Source organism: Pseudochaenichthys georgianus, unplaced genomic scaffold, assembly GCF_902827115.2.
Source record: "Pseudochaenichthys georgianus unplaced genomic scaffold, fPseGeo1.2 scaffold_1267_arrow_ctg1, whole genome shotgun sequence".
NCBI lineage: Eukaryota > Metazoa > Chordata > Actinopteri > Perciformes > Channichthyidae > Pseudochaenichthys > Pseudochaenichthys georgianus.
Genome location: NW_027262177.1, coordinates 1,029 through 25,000, shown reverse-complemented (window position 1 = coordinate 25,000; position 23,972 = coordinate 1,029). Strand labels below are relative to the sequence as shown.

General features: G+C 42.1%; 2 protein-coding genes across 2 annotated transcripts in view; one reads left to right on the top strand and one right to left on the bottom strand.

Moving 5' to 3' along the window:
• adgrg7.1 (adhesion G protein-coupled receptor G7, tandem duplicate 1) overlaps positions 1–7,109 on the bottom strand; it is a 20,142-nt gene extending 13,033 nt beyond the window's left edge. The window contains exons 1-5 of the mRNA XM_034077066.1: positions 7,082–7,109; positions 4,336–6,393; positions 3,133–3,237; positions 2,934–3,046; positions 1,883–2,023 (exon numbers count right to left, since the gene is read on the bottom strand). Coding sequence (XP_033932957.1) covers positions 1,883–2,023; positions 2,934–3,046; positions 3,133–3,237; positions 4,336–6,393; positions 7,082–7,109 — 2,445 coding nt within the window. The remainder of the gene's footprint in view (positions 1–1,882; positions 2,024–2,933; positions 3,047–3,132; positions 3,238–4,335; positions 6,394–7,081) is intronic.
• Positions 7,110–8,446: 1,337 nt separating this feature from the next.
• Positions 8,447–22,724, top strand: ftcd (formimidoyltransferase cyclodeaminase). Its single transcript, XM_034077065.1, has 14 exons — positions 8,447–8,553; positions 8,935–9,118; positions 11,064–11,192; positions 12,414–12,502; positions 12,685–12,864; positions 13,207–13,344; positions 13,557–13,688; positions 13,783–13,844; positions 13,927–14,050; positions 14,135–14,296; positions 14,958–15,001; positions 16,885–17,023; positions 17,150–17,245; positions 22,531–22,724. The coding sequence occupies exons 1-14, from the start codon at positions 8,500–8,502 to the stop codon at positions 22,612–22,614; spliced, it is 1,617 nt and encodes a 538-aa protein (XP_033932956.1). The 5' UTR covers positions 8,447–8,499; the 3' UTR covers positions 22,615–22,724.
• Positions 22,725–23,972: the final 1,248 nt, after the last annotated feature.

Below are 23,972 nucleotides of genomic sequence, written 5' to 3'. Positions count from 1 at the left end.
CACTGGTTCTAGAGGGTCCTAATGTCACTGGTCCTAGGGGGTCCTAATGTCACTGGTTCTAGAGGGTCCTAATGTCACTGGTTCTAGAGGGTCCTAATGTCACTGGTTCTAGAGGGTCCTAATGTCACTGGTCCTAGAGGGTCCTAATGTCACTGGTCCTAGAGGGTCCTAATGTCACTGGTTCTAGAGGGTCCTAATGTCACTGGTTCTAGAGGGTCCTAATGTCACTGGTCCTAGAGGGTCCTAATGTCACTGGTTCTAGAGGGTCCTAATGTCACTGGTTCTAGAGGGTCCTAATGTCACTGGTTCTAGAGGGTCCTAATGTCACTGGTTCTAGAGGGTCCTAATGTCACTGGTTCTAGAGGGTCCTAATGTCACTGGTTCTAGAGGGTCCTAATGTCACTGGTTCTAGAGGGTCCTAATGTCACTGGTTCTATAGGCTCCTAATGTCACTGGTTCTAGAGGGTCCTAATGTCACTGGTCCTAGAGGGTCCTAATGTCACTGGTTCTAGAGGGTCCTAATGTCACTGGTTCTAGAGGGTCCTAATGTCACTGGTTCTAGAGGGTCCTAATGTCACTGGTTCTAGAGGGTCCTAATGTCACTGGTCCTAGAGGGTCCTAATGTCACTGGTTCTAGAGGGTCCTAATGTCACTGGTTCTAGAGGGTCCTAATGTCACTGGTTCTATAGGGTCCTAATGTCACTGGTCCTAGGGGGTCCTAATGTCACTGGTTCTAGAGGACCCTAATGTCACTGGTTCTAGAGGGTCCTAATGTCACTGGTTCTAGAGGGTCCTAATGTCACTGGTCCTAGAGGGTCCTAATGTCACTGGTTCTAGAGGGTCCTAATGTCACTGGTCCTAATGTCACTGGTTCTAGAGGGTCCTAAAGTCACTGGTACTAGAGGGTCCTAATGTCACTGGTTCTAGAGGGTCCTAATGTCACTGGTCCTAGAGGGTCCTAATGTCAATGGTTCTAGAGGGTCCTAATGTCACTGGTTCTAGAGGGTCCTAATGTCACTGGTTCTAGAGGGTCCTAATGTCACTGGTTCTAGAGGGTCCTAATGTCACTGGTCCTAGAGGGTCCTAATGTCAATGGTTCTAGAGGGTCCTAATGTCACTGGTTCTAGAGGGTCCTAATGTCACTGGTTCTAGAGGGTCCTAATGTCACTGGTCCTAGAGGGTCCTAATGTCAATGGTTCTAGAGGGTCCTAATGTCACTGGTTCTAGAGGGTCCTAATGTCACTGGTCCTAGAGGGTCCTAATGTCAATGGTTCTAGAGGGTCCTAATGTCACTGGTTCTAGAGGGTCCTAATGTCACTGGTTCTAGAGGGTCCTAATGTCACTGGTTCTAGAGGGTCCTAATGTCACTGGTCCTAGAGGGTCCTAATGTCAATGGTTCTAGAGGGTCCTAATGTCAATGGTTCTAGAGGGTCCTAATGTCACTGGTTCTAGAGGGTCCTAATGTCACTGGTTCTAGAGGGTCCTAATGTCACTGGTTCTAGAGGGTCCTAATGTCAATGGTTCTAGAGGGTCCTAATGTCACTGGTTCTAGAGGGTCCTAATGTCACTGGTTCTAGAGGGTCCTAATGTCAATGGTTCTAGAGGGTCCTAATGTCAATGGTTCTAGAGGGTCCTAATGTCACTGGTTCTAGAGGGTCCTAATGTCAATGGTTCTAGAGGGTCCTAATGTCACTGGTTCTAGAGGGTCCTAATGTCACTGGTTCTAGAGGGTCCTAATGTCAATGGTTCTAGAGGGTCCTAATGTCACTGGTTCTAGAGGGTCCTAATGTCACTGGTTCTAGAGGGTCCTAATGTCACTGGTTCTAGAGGGTATTCTTACTGTTGTTCACAGGGGGATATCGTTCTCTGTTTCTGTTTTTACCTCCTCGGCGTACGGGGACATCAGCAGGGTATTGGCGATCTCAGTGGCGGTCTCGACTTCGGCAACCGTCAGCTCCTCAGGGTTGGAGGTGAGGATCTGAGTGCTGGACGCCAAGGCCTCTAAATCTGCTGAGCTGGTGATCTGAGAGGATAGACGGTAGATACGCTCGGATCTGTCATTAGCCCGCATGGTCTTTCATACCACTGGGCGAGACCCTAGATAACAACCTGTCCTTCACTGCAAACATCGCTGCTGCAGATCCACGCTCTACAGCATCAGGAGGACGCGTCCCCAGCTGACCCAGAGAGCCAGCAGGTTCTGGTCCAGGCTCTCGTCACCTCACTAGACTACTGCAGCTCCCTCCTGCTGGTCTCCCTGCATGTGCCCTCCGACCTCTGCAGCTCATCCAGAATGCATTGCGGCTCGTCTGGTCTTCAGCCTTCCTGAATGTCCCCACGCCGCTCCTCCGCTCCCTCCACTGGCTTCCGGTAACTGCTAGAATCCACTTCAAGACCCTGGTGCTTGGTACCATGCTGCGAATGGATCTGGCCCTTCCTAGATCCAGGACATGGTTAAACCGTGCACCCCAGCACGTGCACTCCGCTCTGCATCAGCCAGACGACTCGCTGCACCCTCGCTGCGAGGGGGACCCAAGCTCCATCAGCAGGAACACGTGGGTTTGCTGTCCTGGCTCCAAGATGGTGGAACGAGCTCCCATTGACATCAGGACAGCAGAAAGCTCACACACCTTCCAGACTGAAACTCATCTCCTCGACTCCACCTCGAGGATAGAACTGCTAACAAAGCACTTATATACTAACAAAGGACTGGCTCCTCTAAAGCCAGCTGAGTAGCACTTGAAATGTTTGGCTCTATGAAACCTGATGTTCTTATGATTCTGTTTTCTTCAAGGTTGTGTCTTCCTGGTCGAACGCACTTACTGTAAGCTTTGGATAAAAGCCTCAGCTAAATGTGATGTGATGTAAGATACAAACTAAAAAGTGTCAGAGCTGGCAGAGTGGAGTTACATTCCAGAGAAATCGGGACTCACGTTTTTCTGGATGTCGCTGAGCGTCTGGTCGCAGAGGAAGATCTGCGGAGGATTCTGGAAACCCGGGGCTCCGGTCCTGTTGGAGCATTGCGTCGAGGCCTGCGGTTTCCCGGCTGGACAGAAACATATTGAAGTATTGGACTCACACACTGTGGAATATTTTGGGATTTACGTAATCTCACTTTCGGTAGGAACTCACCACCGCTGGATCCGGTTGGACAGACCCCCTCGGAATACGCAAACCAGCCGATGGGTGTTTGTGGGAAATTATACTTGCCAAACTTCTGAGCCCGGCAGAAGTTAGCTGAGGACGAGATGAGTAAAGATGGCAGAGATTCAGAGGGACAGCGTTCAACATCTATCTGGGTAAAAACCTGTATATTCTGAGAGGATGAAGTATTTTTATGTCGATAACATCATCTTTAAACTGCAAAAACAGAGGATAATCAGCTATCATTTCTACATCTCTTAACGAGTAGAAAGTGGCTGAAATGATTCTGATGTTACTAATGGTAAAGAGTAGTGCATGGTACTGCTGGTTCTAAACCGACTCACCAACAGAACAGTTCTTTCCGGTCCACTCGTCAGGACAGACGCAGACTCCGGACAGAGGAAACCCGCCGTTAGCACAAACCAGTGGGGGGGGAGTAGTAGGACGAGAAATAGTAGTAGTACGAGGAGGAGGAGAAGTAGTAGTACTAGTAGTAGTACTAGTAACGGCAGTTGTAGTAGTACGAGGAGGATAAGTAGTAGTACAGTAGTCAGTAGGACCTGTCAATTCTGGACTTGGAGTTGTCTCTTCTGTAACTAGAGTTGTCTCTTCTGGATTTGGACTTGTACCTCCTGTAGGTAGAGTTGTCTCTCCTGGATTTGGAGTTGTCTCTTCTGGTTCGGTAGCATTTCCTTGGGCTTCAGTAGTATTTACCGGCGGATCCGTATTTTCATTATCTGGGAACATAGTATTAGCAGTATTTGCCGTATCTGGGAACATAGTATTAGCAGTATTTGCCGTATCTGGGAACATAGTATTAGCAGTATTTGCAGTATCTGGGAGCACAGAAGAGGGGTCGTTTGTTGTCGACAGAGCTCCAGCTCTAGAGGCCAGGTAAACAGCTGTTAGGAGATAAAGATCATTTAAATATTTTATTAGCATGTTAATAATCAGTCTTTGTGATATCAGTCCGGCTGAGGGTGAGAGAGTGTTCTGCTGTGAAGGACATTAACAAATGTATTGGTCATAAACCAGAACTATCAACCATGTACTACACACTCTCCTTTAGCACCGTTAGCGTGTACTACACACTCTCCTTTAGCACCGTTAGCGTGTACTACACACTCTCCTTTAGCACCGTTAGCCTGTACTACACACTCTCCTTTAGCACCGTTAGCGTGTACTACACACTCTCCTTAGCACCGTTAGCCTGTACTACACACTCTCCTTTAGCACCGTTAGCGTGTACTACACACTCTCCTTTAGCACAGTTAGCGTGTACTACACACTCTCCTTTAGCACCGTTAGCGTGTACTACACACTCTCCTTTAGCACCGTTAGCGTGTACTACACACTCTCCTTTAGCACCGTTAGCGTGTACTACACACTCTCCTTTAGCACCGTTAGCCTGTACTACACACTCTCCTTTAGCACCGTTAGCGTGTACTACACACTCTCCTTTAGCACCGTTAGCCTGTACTACACACTCTCCTTTAGCACCGTTAGCGTGTACTACACACTCTCCTTTAGCACTGTTAGCGTGTACTACACACTCTCCTTTAGCACCGTTAGCGTGTACTACACACTCTCCTTTAGCACCGTTAGCATGTTCTACATACTCTCCTTTAGCACCGTTAGCGTGTGCTACACACTCTCCTTTAGCACCGTTAGCCTGTACTACACACTCTCCTTTAGCACCGTTAGCGTGTACTACACACTCTCCTTTAGCACCGTTAGCGTGTACTACACACTCTCCTTTAGCACCGTTAGCGTGTACTACACACTCTCCTTTAGCACCGTTAGCGTGTTCTACATACTCTCCTTTAGCACCGTTAGCGTGTTCTACACACTCTCCTTTAGCACCATTAGCATGTGCTACACACTCTCCTTTAGCACCGTTAGCGTGTTCTACACACTCTCCTTTAGCACCGTTAGCGTGTTCTACACACTCTCCTTTAGCACCGTTAGCGTGTACTACACACTCTCCTTTAGCACTGTTAGCGTGTGCTACACACTCTCCTTTAGCACCGTTAGCGTGTTCTACACACTCTCCTTTAGCACCGTTAGCGTGTGCTACACACTCTCCTTTAGCACCGTTAGCATGTGCTACACACTCTCCTTTAGAACCGTTAGCATGTGCTACACACTCTCCTTTAGCACCGTTAGCGTGTACTACACACTCTCCTTTAGCACCGTTAGCCTGTACTACACACTCTCCTTTAGCACCGTTAGCGTGTACTACACACTCTCCTTTAGCACCGTTAGCGTGTACTACACACTCTCCTTTAGCACCGTTAGCGTGTACTACACACTCTCCTTTAGCACCGTTAGCCTGTACTACACACTCTCCTTTAGCACCGTTAGCGTGTACTACACACTCTCCTTTAGCACCGTTAGCCTGTACTACACACTCTCCTTTAGCACCGTTAGCGTGTACTACACACTCTCCTTTAGCACCGTTAGCGTGTACTACACACTCTCCTTTAGCACCGTTAGCGTGTTCTACATACTCTCCTTTAGCACCGTTAGCGTGTGCTACACACTCTCCTTTAGCACCGTTAGCCTGTACTACACACTCTCCTTTAGCACCGTTAGCGTGTACTACACACTCTCCTTTAGCACCGTTAGCGTGTACTACACACTCTCCTTTAGCACCGTTAGCGTGTACTACACACTCTCCTTTAGCACCGTTAGCATGTTCTACATACTCTCCTTTAGCACCGTTAGCGTGTTCTACACACTCTCCTTTAGCACCATTAGCATGTGCTACACACTCTCCTTTAGCACCGTTAGCGTGTTCTACACACTCTCCTTTAGCACCGTTAGCGTGTTCTACACACTCTCCTTTAGCACCGTTAGCGTGTGCTACACACTCTCCTTTAGCACCGTTAGCGTGTTCTACACACTCTCCTTTAGCACCGTTAGCGTGTTCTACACACTCTCCTTTAGCACCGTTAGCGTGTACTACACACTCTCCTTTAGCACTGTTAGCGTGTGCTACACACTCTCCTTTAGCACCGTTAGCATGTTCTACACACTCTCCTTTAGCACCGTTAGCGTGTGCTACACACTCTCCTTTAGCACCGTTAGCATGTGCTACACACTCTCCTTTAGCGCCGTTAGCATGTGCTACACACTCTCCTTTAGCACCGTTAGCATGTGCTACACACTCTCCTTTAGCACCGTTAGCATGTGCTACACACTCTCCTTTAGCACCGTTACCATCCCAATAAGAGCACATAGATAAACCTTCAGAATAAGAGCACACAGATAACCTTCAGAATAAGAGCACGTAGATAAACCTTCAGAATAAGAGCACGTAGATAAACCTTCAGAATAAGAGCATGTAGATAAACCTTCAGAATAAGAGCACGTAGATAAACCTTCAGAATAAGAGGACGTAGATAAACCTTCAGAATAAGAGCACGTAGATAAACCTTCAGAATAAGAGCACGTAGATAAACCTTCAGACTAAGAGCACACAGATAACCTTCAGAATAAGAGCACGCAGATAAACCATCCCAATAAGAGCACACAGATAACCCTTCACAATAAGAGCACACAGATAAACCTTCAGAATAAGAGCACGTAGATAAACCTTCAGAATAAGAGCACATAGATAAACCTTCAGAATAAGAGGACGTAGATAAACCTTCAGAATAAGAGCACGTAGATAAACCTTCAGAATAAGAGCACATAGATAAACCTTCAGAATAAGAGCACGTAGATAAACCTTCAGAATAAGAGCACGTAGATAAACCTTCAGAATAAGAGGACGTAGATAAACCTTCAGAATAAGAGCTCTGATAAACCTTCAGAATAAGAGCTCTGATAAACCTTCAGAATAAGAGCACACAGATAACCTTCAGAATAAGAGCACGCAGATAACCTTCAGAATAAGAGCACGTAGATACCCCTTCCCAATAAGCGCTCTCACCCGCAGCGAGCAGCAGCCGGGCGTCCATGGCGCAGAATAACTTTAAAGAAGTCTTCAGGAAGTATTTCTACGAGGACTCGGAGCCATAAAGCGTCTCAAAGGTCGGAATCAACACGCACTTTATTCTGAAATCATAAATCAATAAAGTTTATAAAAACTCCCAGTTTATGTCTTTATCACCTTTATTGTGTTATTATGAAATCCTCTGAAAGGGTCTGTAGGGACAGCGTGTCTCCATGTGACACAGAACACACACACACACACACACACACACACACACACACACACACACACACACACACACACACACACACACACACACTAACACAACAGTACATGTCTCTACTGCTGCCTCTGAGATGTCCCAATGGACCAATCAGAATCCAGTATCCACTCAGCCAGGTGATACCCGAGGAGAGGGAGCCTTTCAAACTGACTGAGAGGGGTGACTGACCTGAGAGACCCTGACCTCTGACCCCTGACCCCACAGGGCTGGGGATCGATAATGTGTGTGGGGGGGGGGGGGGGGGGGGAATACATAATACGTTTTATATATGTAATAAATGTGTGTGTGTGTGTGTGTGTGTGTGTGTGTGTGTGTGTGTGTGTGTGTGTGTGTGTGTGTGTGTGTGTGTGTGTGTGTGTGTGTGTGTGTGTGTGTGTGTGTGTGTGTGTGTGTGTGTGTGTGTGTGTGAGTGAGTGAGTGAGTGAGTGAGTGTGTGTATCATTAACAGTGTGTGTGTGTGTGTGTGTGTGTGTGTGTGTGTGTGTGTGTGTGTGTGTGTGTGTGTGTGTGTGTGTGTGTGTGTGTGTGTGTGTGTGTGTGTGTGTGTGTGTGTGTGTGTGTGTGTGTGTGTGTGTGTTCAGTAACAGAGGGATGAAAGGCTGTGTGTTTTCAGGCTGTTAATCAGTCTGCAGAGTAATCATTATCAGCTGACCACACACACACACACACACACACACACACACACACACACACACACACTCGCTCTCACACACACACACACACACACACACACATACACACACTCGCTCACACACACACATACACACACTCTCTCTCGCCCACACACACACACACACACACACACACACACACACACACACACACACACTCGCTCACACACACACACACACACACACACACACACACACACACACACACACACACACACACTCACACACACACACATACACACACTCTCTCTCGCCCACACACACACACACACACACACACACACACACACACACACACACACACACACACACACACACACACACACACACACACACAGTTAATGATCCACACACACACACACACACACACACACACACACACACACACACACACACACACACACAGTTAATGATCCACACACACCACAGGGTCTCAGAGTGTGTGTCTCTCAGACAGGATCATGGCTCAGCTGGTGGAGTGTGTCCCCAACTTCTCTGAGGGCAGAAACAAAGAGGTGCAGTACTTTAACTTACATTCATTATATATACATACTGTGTATATACGTATATATACACATACTGTATATATATATATATATATATACACATACTGTGTATATATATATATATAATCTTATTATTGCATGATGTTGTTCTCTGCTGTTTCATGCAACAACATGCAGAGAGGTGCAGTACTTTACATCATATTATATATATAAATACTGTGTTTATATATATAATATATATATATATAGATATATATATATATATACAGTATGTATTATCTTATACGTGCACGATGCTGCTCTCCAGTGATTCATCAGAGACAGACCTGCTGCAGGATGTCCTGCTCCTCTCTGTCTGTCCCCGGGTGGTTGATCTCTGTCTGTCCCCAGGTGGTTGATGCCATCTCTCTGTCCATCTCGTCCTCTCCGGGCTGCATTCTATTGGACGTTGACTCCGGAGCCTCGACTCATCGGAGCGTGTTCACCTTCGTGGGCTCACCTGAGTCCGTGGTGCAGGGCGCGCTAAACGCTGCCAGCACCGCCTTCAAGCTGATCGACATGACCCGGCACTCAGGTGAGCAGGAAGTACTGCAGACAGGAAGTGCTGCAGACAGGAAGTACTGCAGACAGGAAGTACTGCAGACAGTACTGCAGACAGGTGTGTTTCTGTACAGATGGGCAGGAAGTACTGCAGACAGGAAGTACTGCAGACAGGAAGTACTACAGACAGGAAGTAGCTCAGGTGTGTTTCTGTACAGATGGGCAGGAAGTACTGCAGACAGGAAGTACTGCAGACAGGAAGTACTGCAGAAAGGAAGTACTGCAGACAGGAAGTACTGCAGACAGGAAGTACTGCAGACAGGAAGTACTACAGACAGGAAGTACTACAGGCAGGAAGTAGCTCAGGTGTGTTTCTGTACAGGTGAGCAGGAAGTACTACAGAGAGACAGGAAGTTAACAGAAGAACAGGAAGTAGCTCAGGTGTGTTTCTGTGCAGGTGGGCAGGAAGTACTACAGAGAGACAGGAAGTTAGCAGAAGGACAGGAAGTAGCTCAGGTGTGTTTCTGTGCAGGTGGGCAGGAAGTACTGCAGACAGGAAGTACTGCAGACAGGAAGTACTGCAGACAGGAAGTACTGCAGACAGGAAGTACTGCAGAAAGGAAGTACTGCAGAAAGGAAGTACTGCAGACAGGAAGTACTACAGACAGGAAGTACTGCAGAAAGGAAGTACTGCAGACAGGAAGTACTACAGGCAGGAAGTAGCTCAGGTGTGTTTCTGTGCAGATGGGCAGGAAGTACTGCAGACAGGAAGTACTGCAGACAGGAAGTACTGCAGAAAGGAAGTACTGCAGACAGGAAGTACTGCAGACAGGAAGTACTACAGACAGGAAGTACTGCAGAAAGGAAGTACTGCAGACAGGAAGTACTACAGGCAGGAAGTAGCTCAGGTGTGTTTCTGTGCAGGTGGGCAGGAAGTACTGCAGACAGGAAGTACTGCAGAAAGGAAGTACTGCAGACAGGAAGTACTACAGGCAGGAAGTAGCTCAGGTGTGTTTCTGTACAGGTGAGCAGGAAGTACTACAGAGAGACAGGAAGTTAACAGAAGAACAGCAAGTAGCTCAGGTGTGTTTCTGTGCAGGTGGGCAGGAAGTACTACAGAGAGACAGGAAGTTAGCAGAAGGACAGGAAGTAGCTCAGGTGTGTTTCTGTACAGGTGAGCAGGAAGTACTACAGAGAGACAGGAAGTTAGCAGAAGGACAGGAAGTAGCTCAGGTGTGTTTCTGTACAGGTGAGCAGGAAGTACTACAGAGAGAGAGGAAGTTAACAGAAGGACAGGAAGTAGCTCAGTTGTGTTTCTGTGCAGGTGGGCAGGAAGTACTGCAGACAGGAAGTACTGCAGACAGGAAGTACTGCAGAAAGGAAGTACTGCAGACAGGAAGTACTGCAGACAGGAAGTACTACAGACAGGAAGTACTGCAGAAAGGAAGTACTACAGGCAGGAAGTAGCTCAGGTGTGTTTCTGTGCAGGTGGGCAGGAAGTACTGCAGACAGGAAGTACTGCAGACAGGAAGTACTGCAGAAAGGAAGTACTGCAGACAGGAAGTACTACAGGCAGGAAGTAGCTCAGGTGTGTTTCTGTACAGGTGAGCAGGAAGTACTACAGAGAGACAGGAAGTTAACAGAAGAACAGCAAGTAGCTCAGGTGTGTTTCTGTGCAGGTGGGCAGGAAGTACTACAGAGAGACAGGAAGTTAGCAGAAGGACAGGAAGTAGCTCAGGTGTGTTTCTGTACAGGTGAGCAGGAAGTACTACAGAGAGACAGGAAGTTAGCAGAAGGACAGGAAGTAGCTCAGGTGTGTTTCTGTGCAGGTGGGCAGGAAGTACTACAGAGAGACAGGAAGTTAGCAGAAGGACAGGAAGTAGCTCAGGTGTGTTTCTGTGCAGGTGGGCAGGAAGTACTACAGAGAGACAGGAAGTTAACAGAAGGACAGGAAGTAGCTCAGTTGTGTTTCTGTGCAGGTGAGCATCCCCGCTCCGGAGCTCTGGACGTCTGTCCCTTCGTTCCAGTTCAAAACGTCTCGATGGACGACTGCGTCCGCTGCGCAGAGACCTTCGGAAAGAAGCTAGCCGAGATGCTACATGTTCCCGGTGAGACGCTAATATTCATAATGCTACATTAGCATGTGGCTAACAATAGTATCCATGTATGAAGCTACGTTAGCATGTGGCTAACAAAAATATCCATGAACTTACATTAGCATGTGGCTAAAAATAATATCCTTGAAGTGATGTTAGCATGTGGCTAGCAATAATATCCATGAAGCTATGTTAGCATGTGGTTAACAATAATATCCATGAAGCTATGTTAGCATGTGGTTAACAATAATATCCATGAAGTGATGTTAGCATGTGATTAACAATAATATCCATGAAGCTACGTTAGCAGGTGGCTAACAATAATATCCATGAAGCTATGTTATCATGTGGCTAACAATAATATCCATGTATGAAGCTACGTTATCATGTGGCTAACAACAATATCCATGAAGCTATGTTAGCATGTGGCCAACAATAATATCCATGTATGAAGCTATGTTATTGTGTGACTAACAATAATATCCATGCATGAAGCTACGTTATCATGTGGCTAACAATAATATCCATGAAGCTTTGTTAGCATGTGGCTAACAATAATATCCATGAATAAAGCTAGGTTATCATGTGGCTAACAATAATATCCATGTATGAAGCTACGTTATCATGTGGCTAACAATAATATCCATGAAGCTATGTTAGCATGTGGCTAACAATAATACCCATGTATAAAGCTAGGTTATCATGTGGCTAACAATAATATCCATGTATGAAGCTACGTTAGCATGTGGCTAACAATAATATCCATGAAGCTACATTAGCATGTGGCTAACAATAATATCCATGTATGAAGCTACGTTATCATGTGGCCAACAATAATATCCATGTATGAAGCTATGTTATTGTGTGACTAACAATAATATCCATGCATGAAGCTACGTTAGCATGTGGCTAACAATAATATCCATGAAGCTATGTTAGCATGTGGCTAACAATAATATCCATGTATGAAGCTACGTTAGCATGTGGCTAACAATAATATCCATGAAGCTACATTAGCATGTGGCTAACAATAATATCCATGTAGCTACGTTATCATGTGGCTGACAATAATATCCATTTAGCTACGTTATCATGCAGCTAACAATAATATCCATGTAGCTACGTTAGCATGCGGCTAACAATAATATCCATGTAGCTACGTTAGCATGTGGCTAACAATAATACCCATGCATGAAGCTACGTTAGCATGTGGCTAATCCTCTCTATCTTCAGTGTATTTGTATGGAGAGGCGGCGAGGAAAGAGTCGAGGAGGAATCTTCCGTCGGTCCGAGCCGGAGAATACGAAGCTTTACCTGAGAAGGTGAGACCACTTCCTGTTTGCAATACTATTACTTATCTAACACAAGGCATTGTGGGAAATGTAGGAGACAAGGAGGGTTGGGGTTTCAAAATAACGTCAGTTAAGTGTGCTAACTTTAGGATAGCTCGTTAAAGCTCGTTAAAGATTAAAGGTTATAATAAGTATTTGTTTCTGTCCTGCAGTTAAAGAGTCCTGATTGGTCGCCTGACTTTGGTCCCGCCCTCTTCGTGCCGTCGTGGGGCACCACGGTAACCGGCGCTCGGAAGTTCCTGATTGCCTTCAACGTGAATCTGATCGCAACCAAAGAACAGACGCACCGCATCGCGATGGACCTCCGAGAGCAAGGCCGCGGCAAGGACCAGGTGCATGCTGGGAGTCCGAGTCCTCTTTAGTAACTGTGATGGTCTCTTAAGTTAACACCCTCTTCTCCAAGGACCAGGTGCATGCTGGGAGTCTGAGTCCTCTTTAGTAACTGTGCTGGTCTCTTAAGTTAACGCCCCCCTCCCCAAGGACCAGGTGCATGCTGGGAGTCTGAGTCCTCTTTAGTAACTGTGCTGGTCTCTTAAGTTAACGCCCCCCTCCCCAAGGACCAGGTGCATGCTGGGAGTCTGAGTTCTCTTTAGTAGTTTTATCTCCTACTCTGATGTTCTCTTAAATTAACGCTGTTATATAATCTATAACATATTATAATCTATAATCTCCAGCCTGGTCTCCTGCAGCACCTCCAGGCTCTCGGTTGGTTCCTGGAGGAGCAGAATCTGGCTCAGGTGAGCACCAACCTGCTGGACTTTGAGAGGACGGCGCTTCACACGGTCTACCTGGAGGTCTGCAGGGAGGCCCAGGTGAGTCACTGTGTATACACATATACACATATATACATATACATACCTGGAGGTCTGCAGGGAGGCCCAGGTGAGTCACTGTGTATACACATATACACATATATACATATACATACCTGGAGGTCTGCAGGGAGGCCCAGGTGAGAGGGGCTCTGTCACTGTGTATATATTATATATAATATGTATATAAAGATATGAACGTGGGTCTGCAGGAGCTGCAGCTGCCCGTGGTCGGCTCCCAGCTGGTGGGCCTGGTCCCCCTCAGAGCCATAATGGCCGCCGCTGACTTCTTCATCAACAGAGACAGGCTCTTCATCGTGGAGGAGGAGCACAAAGTCCGCCTGGTCAGTCGTCATCACTATATTACTTTATATTACTTTATTCAATTTAATCGTATTTATTTATTAATATTTATGTTATATTATATTTGTGTGTCAGGTGATCAGTAAACTCGGCCTGGACTCTCTCGCTCCATTCAACCCCAAGGAGAGAATCATAGAGTGAGTATTTGTACACAGTACAGTATATAATACAGTATATTATACAGTATACAGAGTGGACCTGATGTGTTTACCTGTGCAGGTACATGGTGGGGGGGGGGGACAGCCCTCTGGTCTCTCTCTCTCTGAGGAACTTCGTTCAGAGCGTCGCCTCCAGAACTCCGGCTCCTGGGGGGGGGTCAGTGTCCGCTGCCATCGCTGCCATGGTAACTTATACATATACATAAATACATGAATGCTCAGAGTGTAGTATATAAGTACTCAGAGTGTGGTTCCCCTCCCGGCCTCAGGGGGCGGCGCTGGCCTGCATGGTGGGTCAGATGTCGTACGGGAAGCGTCAGTTTGAGAGTCTGGACGGCGTCATGCGGAAACTCATTCCCCCGTTTCATAGCGCCGCCGCCGAGCTGCTAACGATGGTCGACCGCGACGCCTCGGCCTTCGGCAGCTACATGGTGAGAAACATCGTAACCCTACGATGTTTTTATTATACTAATAACACACAATGGTGAGAAACATCGTAACCCTACGATGTTTTTATTATACTAATAAGACGCCTTCAGCAGCTACATGGTGAGAAACATCGTAACCCTACGATGTTTTTATTATACTAATAACACGCCATGGTGTGAAACATCGTAACCCTACGATGTTTTTATTATACTAATAACACGCCATGGTGTGAAACATCGTAACCCTACGATGTTTTTATTATACTAATAACACACAATGGTGTGAAACATCGTAACCCTACGATGTTTTTATTATACTAATAACACGCCATGGTGAGAAACATGTAGCTGCTTTTCTGTTTTGGTTTGTTTGTTTGTTTGTTTTGTTTGTTTGTTTTGTTTGTTTTTGTTTGTTTTTGTTTGTTTGTTTTGTTTGTTTGTTTTGTTTGTTTTGTTTTGTTTGTTTTGTTTGTCTACCCTCCCTCCCAAATTTAAAGCGTCTTTGGGTTCAAGAAAAGCGCTATAGAAATATAATTTATTATTATTAAACATCGCAACTCTACGATATTATTATATTAAATATTACAATATTATTTGTACGACTTTACTGTTAACTGTACGACTGTTTTCTCTGACGACTTCCTGTATATTCTGTGTCCACCAGGCGGCGCTGAAGATGCCGAAGAAATCCGAAGAGGAAAAACAAAAGTGACGTTTTTTATATTTACAACTTTTAACATCAATAGACAGTTTAGAAAAACACTGTTATATATATTATATATAACCTGTAGGAGGTAGGATCAACCTATTATATATGATGAGATATATGTTATATATGATGTTATATATGTTATATATGATGTTATATATGTGATATATGATGATATATATGTTATGTATGATGTTATATATGATGATATATATGTTATGTATGATCTTATATGTTATATATGATGATATATGTTATATATGATGTTATATATGATGATATATATGTTATATATGTGATATATTATGTTATATATGATGATATATATGTTATGTATGATTTTATACATGTTATATATGTTATATATGATGTTATATATGTTATATATGATGGTATACATGTTATATATGATGTTATATATGATGTTATATATGTTATATATGATGTTATATATGTGATATATGATGTTATACATGTTATATATGTTATATATGATGTTATATATGTGATATATGATGATATATGTAATATATGTTATATATGATGATATATATGTTATGTATGATGTTATATATGATGATATATATGTTATATATGTGATATATGATGTTATATATGATGATATATATGTTATGTATGATTTTATACATGTTATATATGTTATATATGATGTTATATATGTTATATATGATGTTATATATGTTATATATGATGGTATACATGTTATATATGATGTTATATATGATGTTATATATGTTATATATGATGTTATATATGTTATATATGATTTTATACATGTTATATATGTTATATATGATGATATATATGTTATGTATGATGTTATATATGTTATGTATGATGTTATATATGTTATATATGATGATATATATGTTATATATGTTATATATGATGTTATATATGTTATATATGTTATATATGATGATATATATGTTATATATGATGTTATATATGTTATATATGATGTTATATATGTTATATATGATGTTATATATGATATATATGTTATATATGATGATATATGTTATATATGATGTTATATATGATGATATATATGTTATATATGATGTTATATATGTTATATATGATGATATATATGTTATATATGATGTTATATATGATGATATATATGTTATATATGATGTTATATATGTTATATATGATATATATATGTTATATATGATGATATATGTTATATATGATGTTATATATGTTATATATGATGATATATATGTTATATATGATGTTATATATGTTATATATGTGATATATGATGTTATATATGATGATATATATGTTATATATGATGATATATATGTTATATATGATGTTATATATGTTATGTATGATGTTATATATGTTATATATGATGTTATATATGTTATATATGATGTTATATATGTTATATATGTTATATATGATGTTATATATGATGTTATATGATATATGTTATATATGATGTTATATATGTTATGTATGATGTTATATATGTTATATATGATGTTATATATGTTATATATGATGTTATATATGTGGTATATGATGTTATATATGATGTTATATATGTTATATATGATGTTATATATGTTATATATGATGTTATATATGTGGTATATGATGTTATATATGATGATATATATGTTATATATGATGTTATATATGTTATATATGATGTTATATATGTTATATATGATGTTATATATGTTATGTATGATGTTATATATGTTATATATGATGTTATATATGTGGTATATGATGTTATATATGATGATATATATGTTATATATGATGTTATATATGTTATATATGATGTTATATATGTTATATATGATGTTATATATGTTATGTATGATGTTATATATAGGAGGGACGCCTCTCTTCAGGACGGCCTGCGGCAGGCGCTCAGCGTGCCCTTAGCGCTGGCTGACAGGATCAACTTGCTCTGGGCTCCTCTGAAGGAAATGGTCGTTCACGGAAACATCGCCTGCAAGTCCGACGCTCAGGTGTGAAAACATCGATGATAACCCAACTCTCCACAGGAAACGGCCAGCAGATTCCAAATGAAAACTCTATTTCAAAGTAAAACATTTCATCTGAAGTTCATTAAAGCTTTATTGTGAAATGTGCAGGTGGCAGCGAAGGCTTTAGAGACGGCGGTGTTTGGAGCGTATTACAACGTGATGATCAACCTGCGAGACGTCAGCGACCCGGACTTCAAGAGCGCCGTGAGTGCCCCCCCACTCTTTAAATCCAGGTCATTCAATAGACCTGTCTAACTACAGGTCATTCAATAGACCTGTATTCAGACAGGTCATTCAATAGACCTGTCTGAATACAGGTCATTCAATAGACCTGTCTGAATTCAGGTCATTCCATAGACCTGTATTCAGACAGGTCATTCAATAGACCTGTCTGAATTCAGGTCATTCAATAGACCTGTCTGAATGCAGGTCATTCAATAGACCTGTCTGAATTCAGGTCATTCAATAGACCTGTCTGAATTCAGGTCATTCAATAGAGCTGTCTGAATACAGGTCATTCCATAGACCTGTATTCAGACAGGTCATTCAATAGACCTGTCTGAATTCAGGTCATTCAATAGACCTGTCTGAATACAGGTCATTCAATAGACCTGTCTGAATTCAGGTCATTCAATAGACCTGTCTGAATTCAGGTCATTCAATAGACCTGTATTCAGACAGGTCATTCAATAGAGCTGTCTGAATACAGGTCATTCCATAGACCTGTCTGAATTCAGGTCATTCAATAGACCTGTCTGAATTCAGGTCATTCAATAGACCTGTATTCAGACAGGTCATTCAATAGACCTGTCTGAATTCAGGTCATTCAATAGACCTGTATTCAGACAGGTCATTCAATAGACCTGTCTGAATTCAGGTCATTCAATAGACCTGTCTGAATTCAGGTCATTCAATAGACCTGTCTGAATACAGGTCATTCAATAGACCTGTCTGAATTCAGGTCATTCAATAGACCTGTCTGAATACAGGTCTATATAATGACCTGTCTGAATACAGGTCATTCTATAGACCTGTCTGAATTCAGGTCATTCAATAGACCTGTCTGAATTCAGGTCATTCAATAGACCTGTCTGAATTCAGGTCATTCAATAGAGCTGTCTGAATTCAGGTCATTCAATAGACCTGTCTGAATTCAGGTCATTCAATAGACCTGTCTGAATTCAGGTCATTCAATAGAGCTGTCTGAATACAGGTCATTCAATAGAGCTGTCTGAATACAGGTCATTCAATAGACCTGTCTGAATTCAGGTCATTCAATAGACCTGTCTGAATTCACGGCATTCAATAGACCTGTATTCAGACAGGTCATTCAATAGACCTGTCTGAATACAGGTCATTCCATAGACCTGTCTGAATTCAGGTCATTCAATAGACCTGTCTGAATTCAGGTCATTCAATAGACCTGTCTGAATTCAGGTCATTCAATAGAGCTGTCTGAATACAGGTCATTCAGTAGAGCTGTCTGAATACAGGTCATTCAATAGACCTGTCTGAATTCAGGTCATTCAATAGACCTGTCTGAATTCAGGTCATTCAATAGACCTGTATTCAGACAGGTCATTCAATAGAGCTGTCTGAATTCAGGTCATTCAATAGACCTGTCTGAATTCAGGTCATTCAATAGACCTGTCTGAATTCAGGTCATTCAATAGACCTGTCTGAATTCAGGTCATTCAATAGAGCTGTCTGAATACAGGTCATTCAATAGACCTGTCTGAATTCAGGTCATTCAATAGACCTGTCTGAATTCAGGTCATTCAATAGACCTGTATTCAGACAGGTCATTCAATAGACCTGTCTGAATTCAGGTCATTCAATAGACCTGTCTGAATTCAGGTCATTCAATAGACCTGTCTGAATTCAGGTCATTCAATAGACCTGTCTGAATTCAGGTCATTCAATAGACCTGTCTGAATTCAGGTCATTCAATAGAGCTGTCTGAATACAGGTCATTCAATAGAGCTGTCTGAATACAGGTCATTCAATAGACCTGTCTGAATTCAGGTCATTCAATAGACCTGTCTGACTACAGGTCATTCAATAGACCTGTCTGAATTCAGGTCATTCAATAGAGCTGTCTGAATTCAGGTCATTCAATAGACCTGTCTGAATACAGGTCATTCAATAGACCTGTCTGAATTCAGGTCATTCAATAGACCTGTCTGAATTCAGGTCATTCAATAGACCTGTATTCAGACAGGTCATTCAATAGAGCTGTCTGAATACAGGTCATTCCATAGACCTGTCTGAATTCAGGTCATTCAATAGACCTGTCTGAATTCAGGTCATTCAATAGACCTGTATTCAGACAGGTCATTCAATAGACCTGTCTGAATTCAGGTCATTCAATAGACCTGTATTCAGACAGGTCATTCAATAGACCTGTCTGAATTCAGGTCATTCAATAGACCTGTCTGAATTCAGGTCATTCAATAGACCTGTCTGAATACAGGTCATTCAATAGACCTGTCTGAATTCAGGTCATTCAATAGACCTGTCTGAATACAGGTCTATATAATGACCTGTCTGAATACAGGTCATTCTATAGACCTGTCTGAATTCAGGTCATTCAATAGACCTGTCTGAATTCAGGTCATTCAATAGACCTGTCTGAATTCAGGTCATTCAATAGAGCTGTCTGAATTCAGGTCATTCAATAGACCTGTCTGAATTCAGGTCATTCAATAGACCTGTCTGAATTCAGGTCATTCAATAGAGCTGTCTGAATACAGGTCATTCAATAGAGCTGTCTGAATACAGGTCATTCAATAGACCTGTCTGAATTCAGGTCATTCAATAGAGCTGTCTGAATACAGGTCATCCAGTAGAGCTGTCTGAATACAGGTCATTCAATAGACCTGTCTGAATTCAGGTCATTCAATAGACCTGTCTGAATTCAGGTCATTCAATAGACCTGTATTCAGACAGGTCATTCAATAGAGCTGTCTGAATTCAGGTCATTCAATAGACCTGTCTGAATTCAGGTCATTCAATAGACCTGTCTGAATTCAGGTCATTCAATAGACCTGTCTGAATTCAGGTCATTCAATAGAGCTGTCTGAATACAGGTCATTCAATAGACCTGTCTGAATTCAGGTCATTCAATAGACCTGTCTGAATTCAGGTCATTCAATAGACCTGTATTCAGACAGGTCATTCAATAGACCTGTCTGAATTCAGGTCATTCAATAGACCTGTCTGAATTCAGGTCATTCAATAGACCTGTCTGAATTCAGGTCATTCAATAGACCTGTCTGAATTCAGGTCATTCAATAGAGCTGTCTGAATACAGGTCATTCAATAGAGCTGTCTGAATACAGGTCATTCAATAGACCTGTCTGAATTCAGGTCATTCAATAGACCTGTCTGACTACAGGTCATTCAATAGACCTGTCTGAATTCAGGTCATTCAATAGAGCTGTCTGAATTCAGGTCATTCAATAGACCTGTCTGAATTCAGGTCATTCAATAGACCTGTCTGAATACAGGTCATTCAATAGACCTGTCTGAATACAGGTCATTCAATAGACCTGTCTGAATTCAGGTCATTCAATAGACCTGTCTGAATACAGGTCTATAGAATGACCTGTCTGAATACAGGTCATTCTATAGACCTGTCTGAATTCAGGTCATTCAATAGACCTGTCTGAATTCAGGTCATTCAATAGACCTGTCTGAATTCAGGTCATTCAATAGACCTGTCTGAATTCAAGTCATTCAATAGACCTGTCTGAATTCAAGTCATTCAATAGACCTGTCTGAATTCAGGTCATTCAATAGACCTGTCTGAATTCAGGTCATTCAATAGAGCTGTCTGAATACAGGTCATTCCATAGACCTGTATTCAGACAGGTCATTCAATAGACCTGTCTGAATTCAGGTCATTCAATAGACCTGTCTGAATTCAGGTCATTCAATAGAGCTGTCTGAATTCAGGTCATTCAATAGACCTGTCTGAATTCAGGTCATTCAATAGACCTGTCTGAATTCAGGTCATTCAATAGACCTGTATTCAGACAGGTCATTCAATAGAGCTGTCTGAATTCAGGTCATTCAATAGACCTGTCTGAATTCAGGTCATTCAATAGACCTGTCTGAATTCAGGTCATTCAATAGACCTGTATTCAGACAGGTCATTCAATAGAGCTGTCTGAATTCAGGTCATTCAATAGACCTGTCTGAATTCAGGGCATTCAATAGACCTGTATTCAGACAGGTCATTCAATAGAGCTGTCTGAATTCAGGTCATTCAATAGACCTGTCTGAATTCAGGTCATTCAATAGACCTGTCTGAATTCAGGTCATTCAATAGACCTGTCTGAATTCAGGTCATTCAATAGACCTGTCTGAATTCAGGTCATTCAATAGAGCTGTCTGAATACAGGTCATTCAATAGAGCTGTCTGAATACAGGTCATTCAATAGACCTGTCTGAATTCAGGTCATTCAATAGACCTGTCTGAATTCAGGTCATTCCATAGAGCTGTCTGAATACAGGTCATTCCATAGACCTGTCTGAATTCAGGTCATTCAATAGACCTGTCTGAATTCAGGTCATTCAATAGAGCTGTCTGAATTCAGGTCATTCAATAGACCTGTCTGAATTCAGGTCATTCAATAGACCTGTTTGAATTCAGGTCATTCAATAGAGCTGTCTGAATACAGGTCATTCAATAGAGCTGTCTGAATACAGGTCATTCAATAGACCTGTCTGAATTCAGGTCATTCAATAGACCTGTATTCAGACAGGTCATTCAATAGAGCTGTCTGAATTCAGGTCATTCAATAGACCTGTCTGAATTCAGGTCATTCAATAGACCTGTCTGAATTCAGGTCATTCAATAGACCTGTATTCAGACAGGTCATTCAATAGAGCTGTCTGAATTCAGGTCATTCAATAGAGCTGTCTGAATTCAGGTCATTCAATAGACCTGTCTGAATTCAGGTCATTCAATAGACCTGTCTGAATTCAGGGCATTCAATAGACCTGTATTCAGACAGGTCATTCAATAGAGCTGTCTGAATTCAGGTCATTCAATAGACCTGTATTCAGACAGGTCATTCAATAGACCTGTCTGAATACAGGTCATTCAATAGACCTGTCTGAATTCAGGTCATTCCATAGACCTGTATTCAGACAGGTCATTCAATAGACCTGTCTGAATTCAGGTCATTCAATAGACCTGTCTGAATTCAGGTCATTCAATAGACCTGTCTGAATTCAGGTCATTCAATAGACCTGTCTGAATTCAGGTCATTCAATAGAGCTGTCTGAATTCAGGTCATTCAATAGACCTGTCTGAATTCAGGTCATTCAATAGACCTGTCTGAATTCAGGTCATTCAATAGACCTGTATTCAGACAGGTCATTCAATAGACCTGTCTGAGTTCAGGTCATTCAATAGACCTGTCTGAGTTCAGGTCATTCAATAGACCTGTCTGAATAAAGTTGATTGAAACTGTTTCCAGACGGAGAGGCGCGCCGCGGCGATGCTAACGGAAGCTACAGAAAGCGCCGCCGCCGTGCTGCTCGCTGCCGAGGACAGGAAGTGATGTCATTTCCTCTTCTTCCTCCTCACCTGAGAGCAAGGGGCCGTCACTCTTTTATCTAAATGATGAAAGGAATCAGAGAATGTTTCATAACAATAAAAAGTTATAAATCATTATATTTTGTGTCTAAATATTTTGCTCCTGAGCCTCAAATAAAACCTTATATTGAAAGGGTTTCAAACACAGCAGGAATTCCAGCTGCTCCACTTCCTGTCCGAGTGAGACTCCATCTTTGTAGTTTGTTGTTATATTTTATTTATGGTTATTATAATTCCTTTTGTTTTCAAAACTCAAACAGAAGAAATGTGTATATTATTATGTTGTTTCAACAGCTATAGAAAAGCAAATTACATGAGATGCTTTATTCTAATGATTTAAGAACTACTTCTTTTGATTACAGCTATTGTTTTAAACAGCTGAGAAATCAAATAAATCCGTTAATGAATTCATTTCAACAACATGTGTGCTTTTATTTTGAAAGTTCTTTAGCCAGGTTCCGGCATAGAGAGTCGATGCCCCTCCCCTTCCAGCGGAGCTCCATGGGACCTTGTTTCAGAAAAAGAATGCTTTGAAGTCAATGGAGAGAGAAAGATTATCTTTCCATCCCGTTTGAATTGTGCCACGAACTACACACATGATGTGTGTCGTGAAACTGTGCGGTGACACTTTGTTTGTGTGAAACGCTGAATGAACTACATCTCCCGTCTCGCACCAACACCGAGACGTCACGCTGGAACTGCACACACACACACACACACACACACACACACACACACACACACACACACACACACACACACACAGTAACACAACAGGAGTTAGTCGGTTCCGTGAGGTCCGGCATGCGGGACCGGGACTCTGAGATTTGTAGTCTTTCTAGTTGCGTATTTTTCATAGTCTTATATTTCAACAGTTTTACGACAAACTGTGACTTTTTTTACGCGGAAATGATTTTTTTAAATTGACAAACATCATGTGTGTAACTCGTGGCACAATTCAAACGGGATCGAAAGATAATCTTTCTCTCCTCATTGACTTCAATACATTATTTTTCCAAAATAAGGTCCCATGGAGCGGAAGTAGATGGGCGTGACTTCGCCTCTCTATTACAACGGTCAAGTGTAGAGAGAGTGACGTCACACATACGGGACAGCTGAGTGTAAACACACCACACTGTAAAACATAAATTATAACTATTACTGTATAGTACACTTAAAAAAAAAAATACCACACTACGCTGTAAAAAATAAATAATATATATTTCACTACTCTGTAAAAAAGAAACAGTTCACTACGCTGTAAAAAATAAATAATATATAATTCACTACACTGTAAAAAATAAATAATATTCTACACAGTAC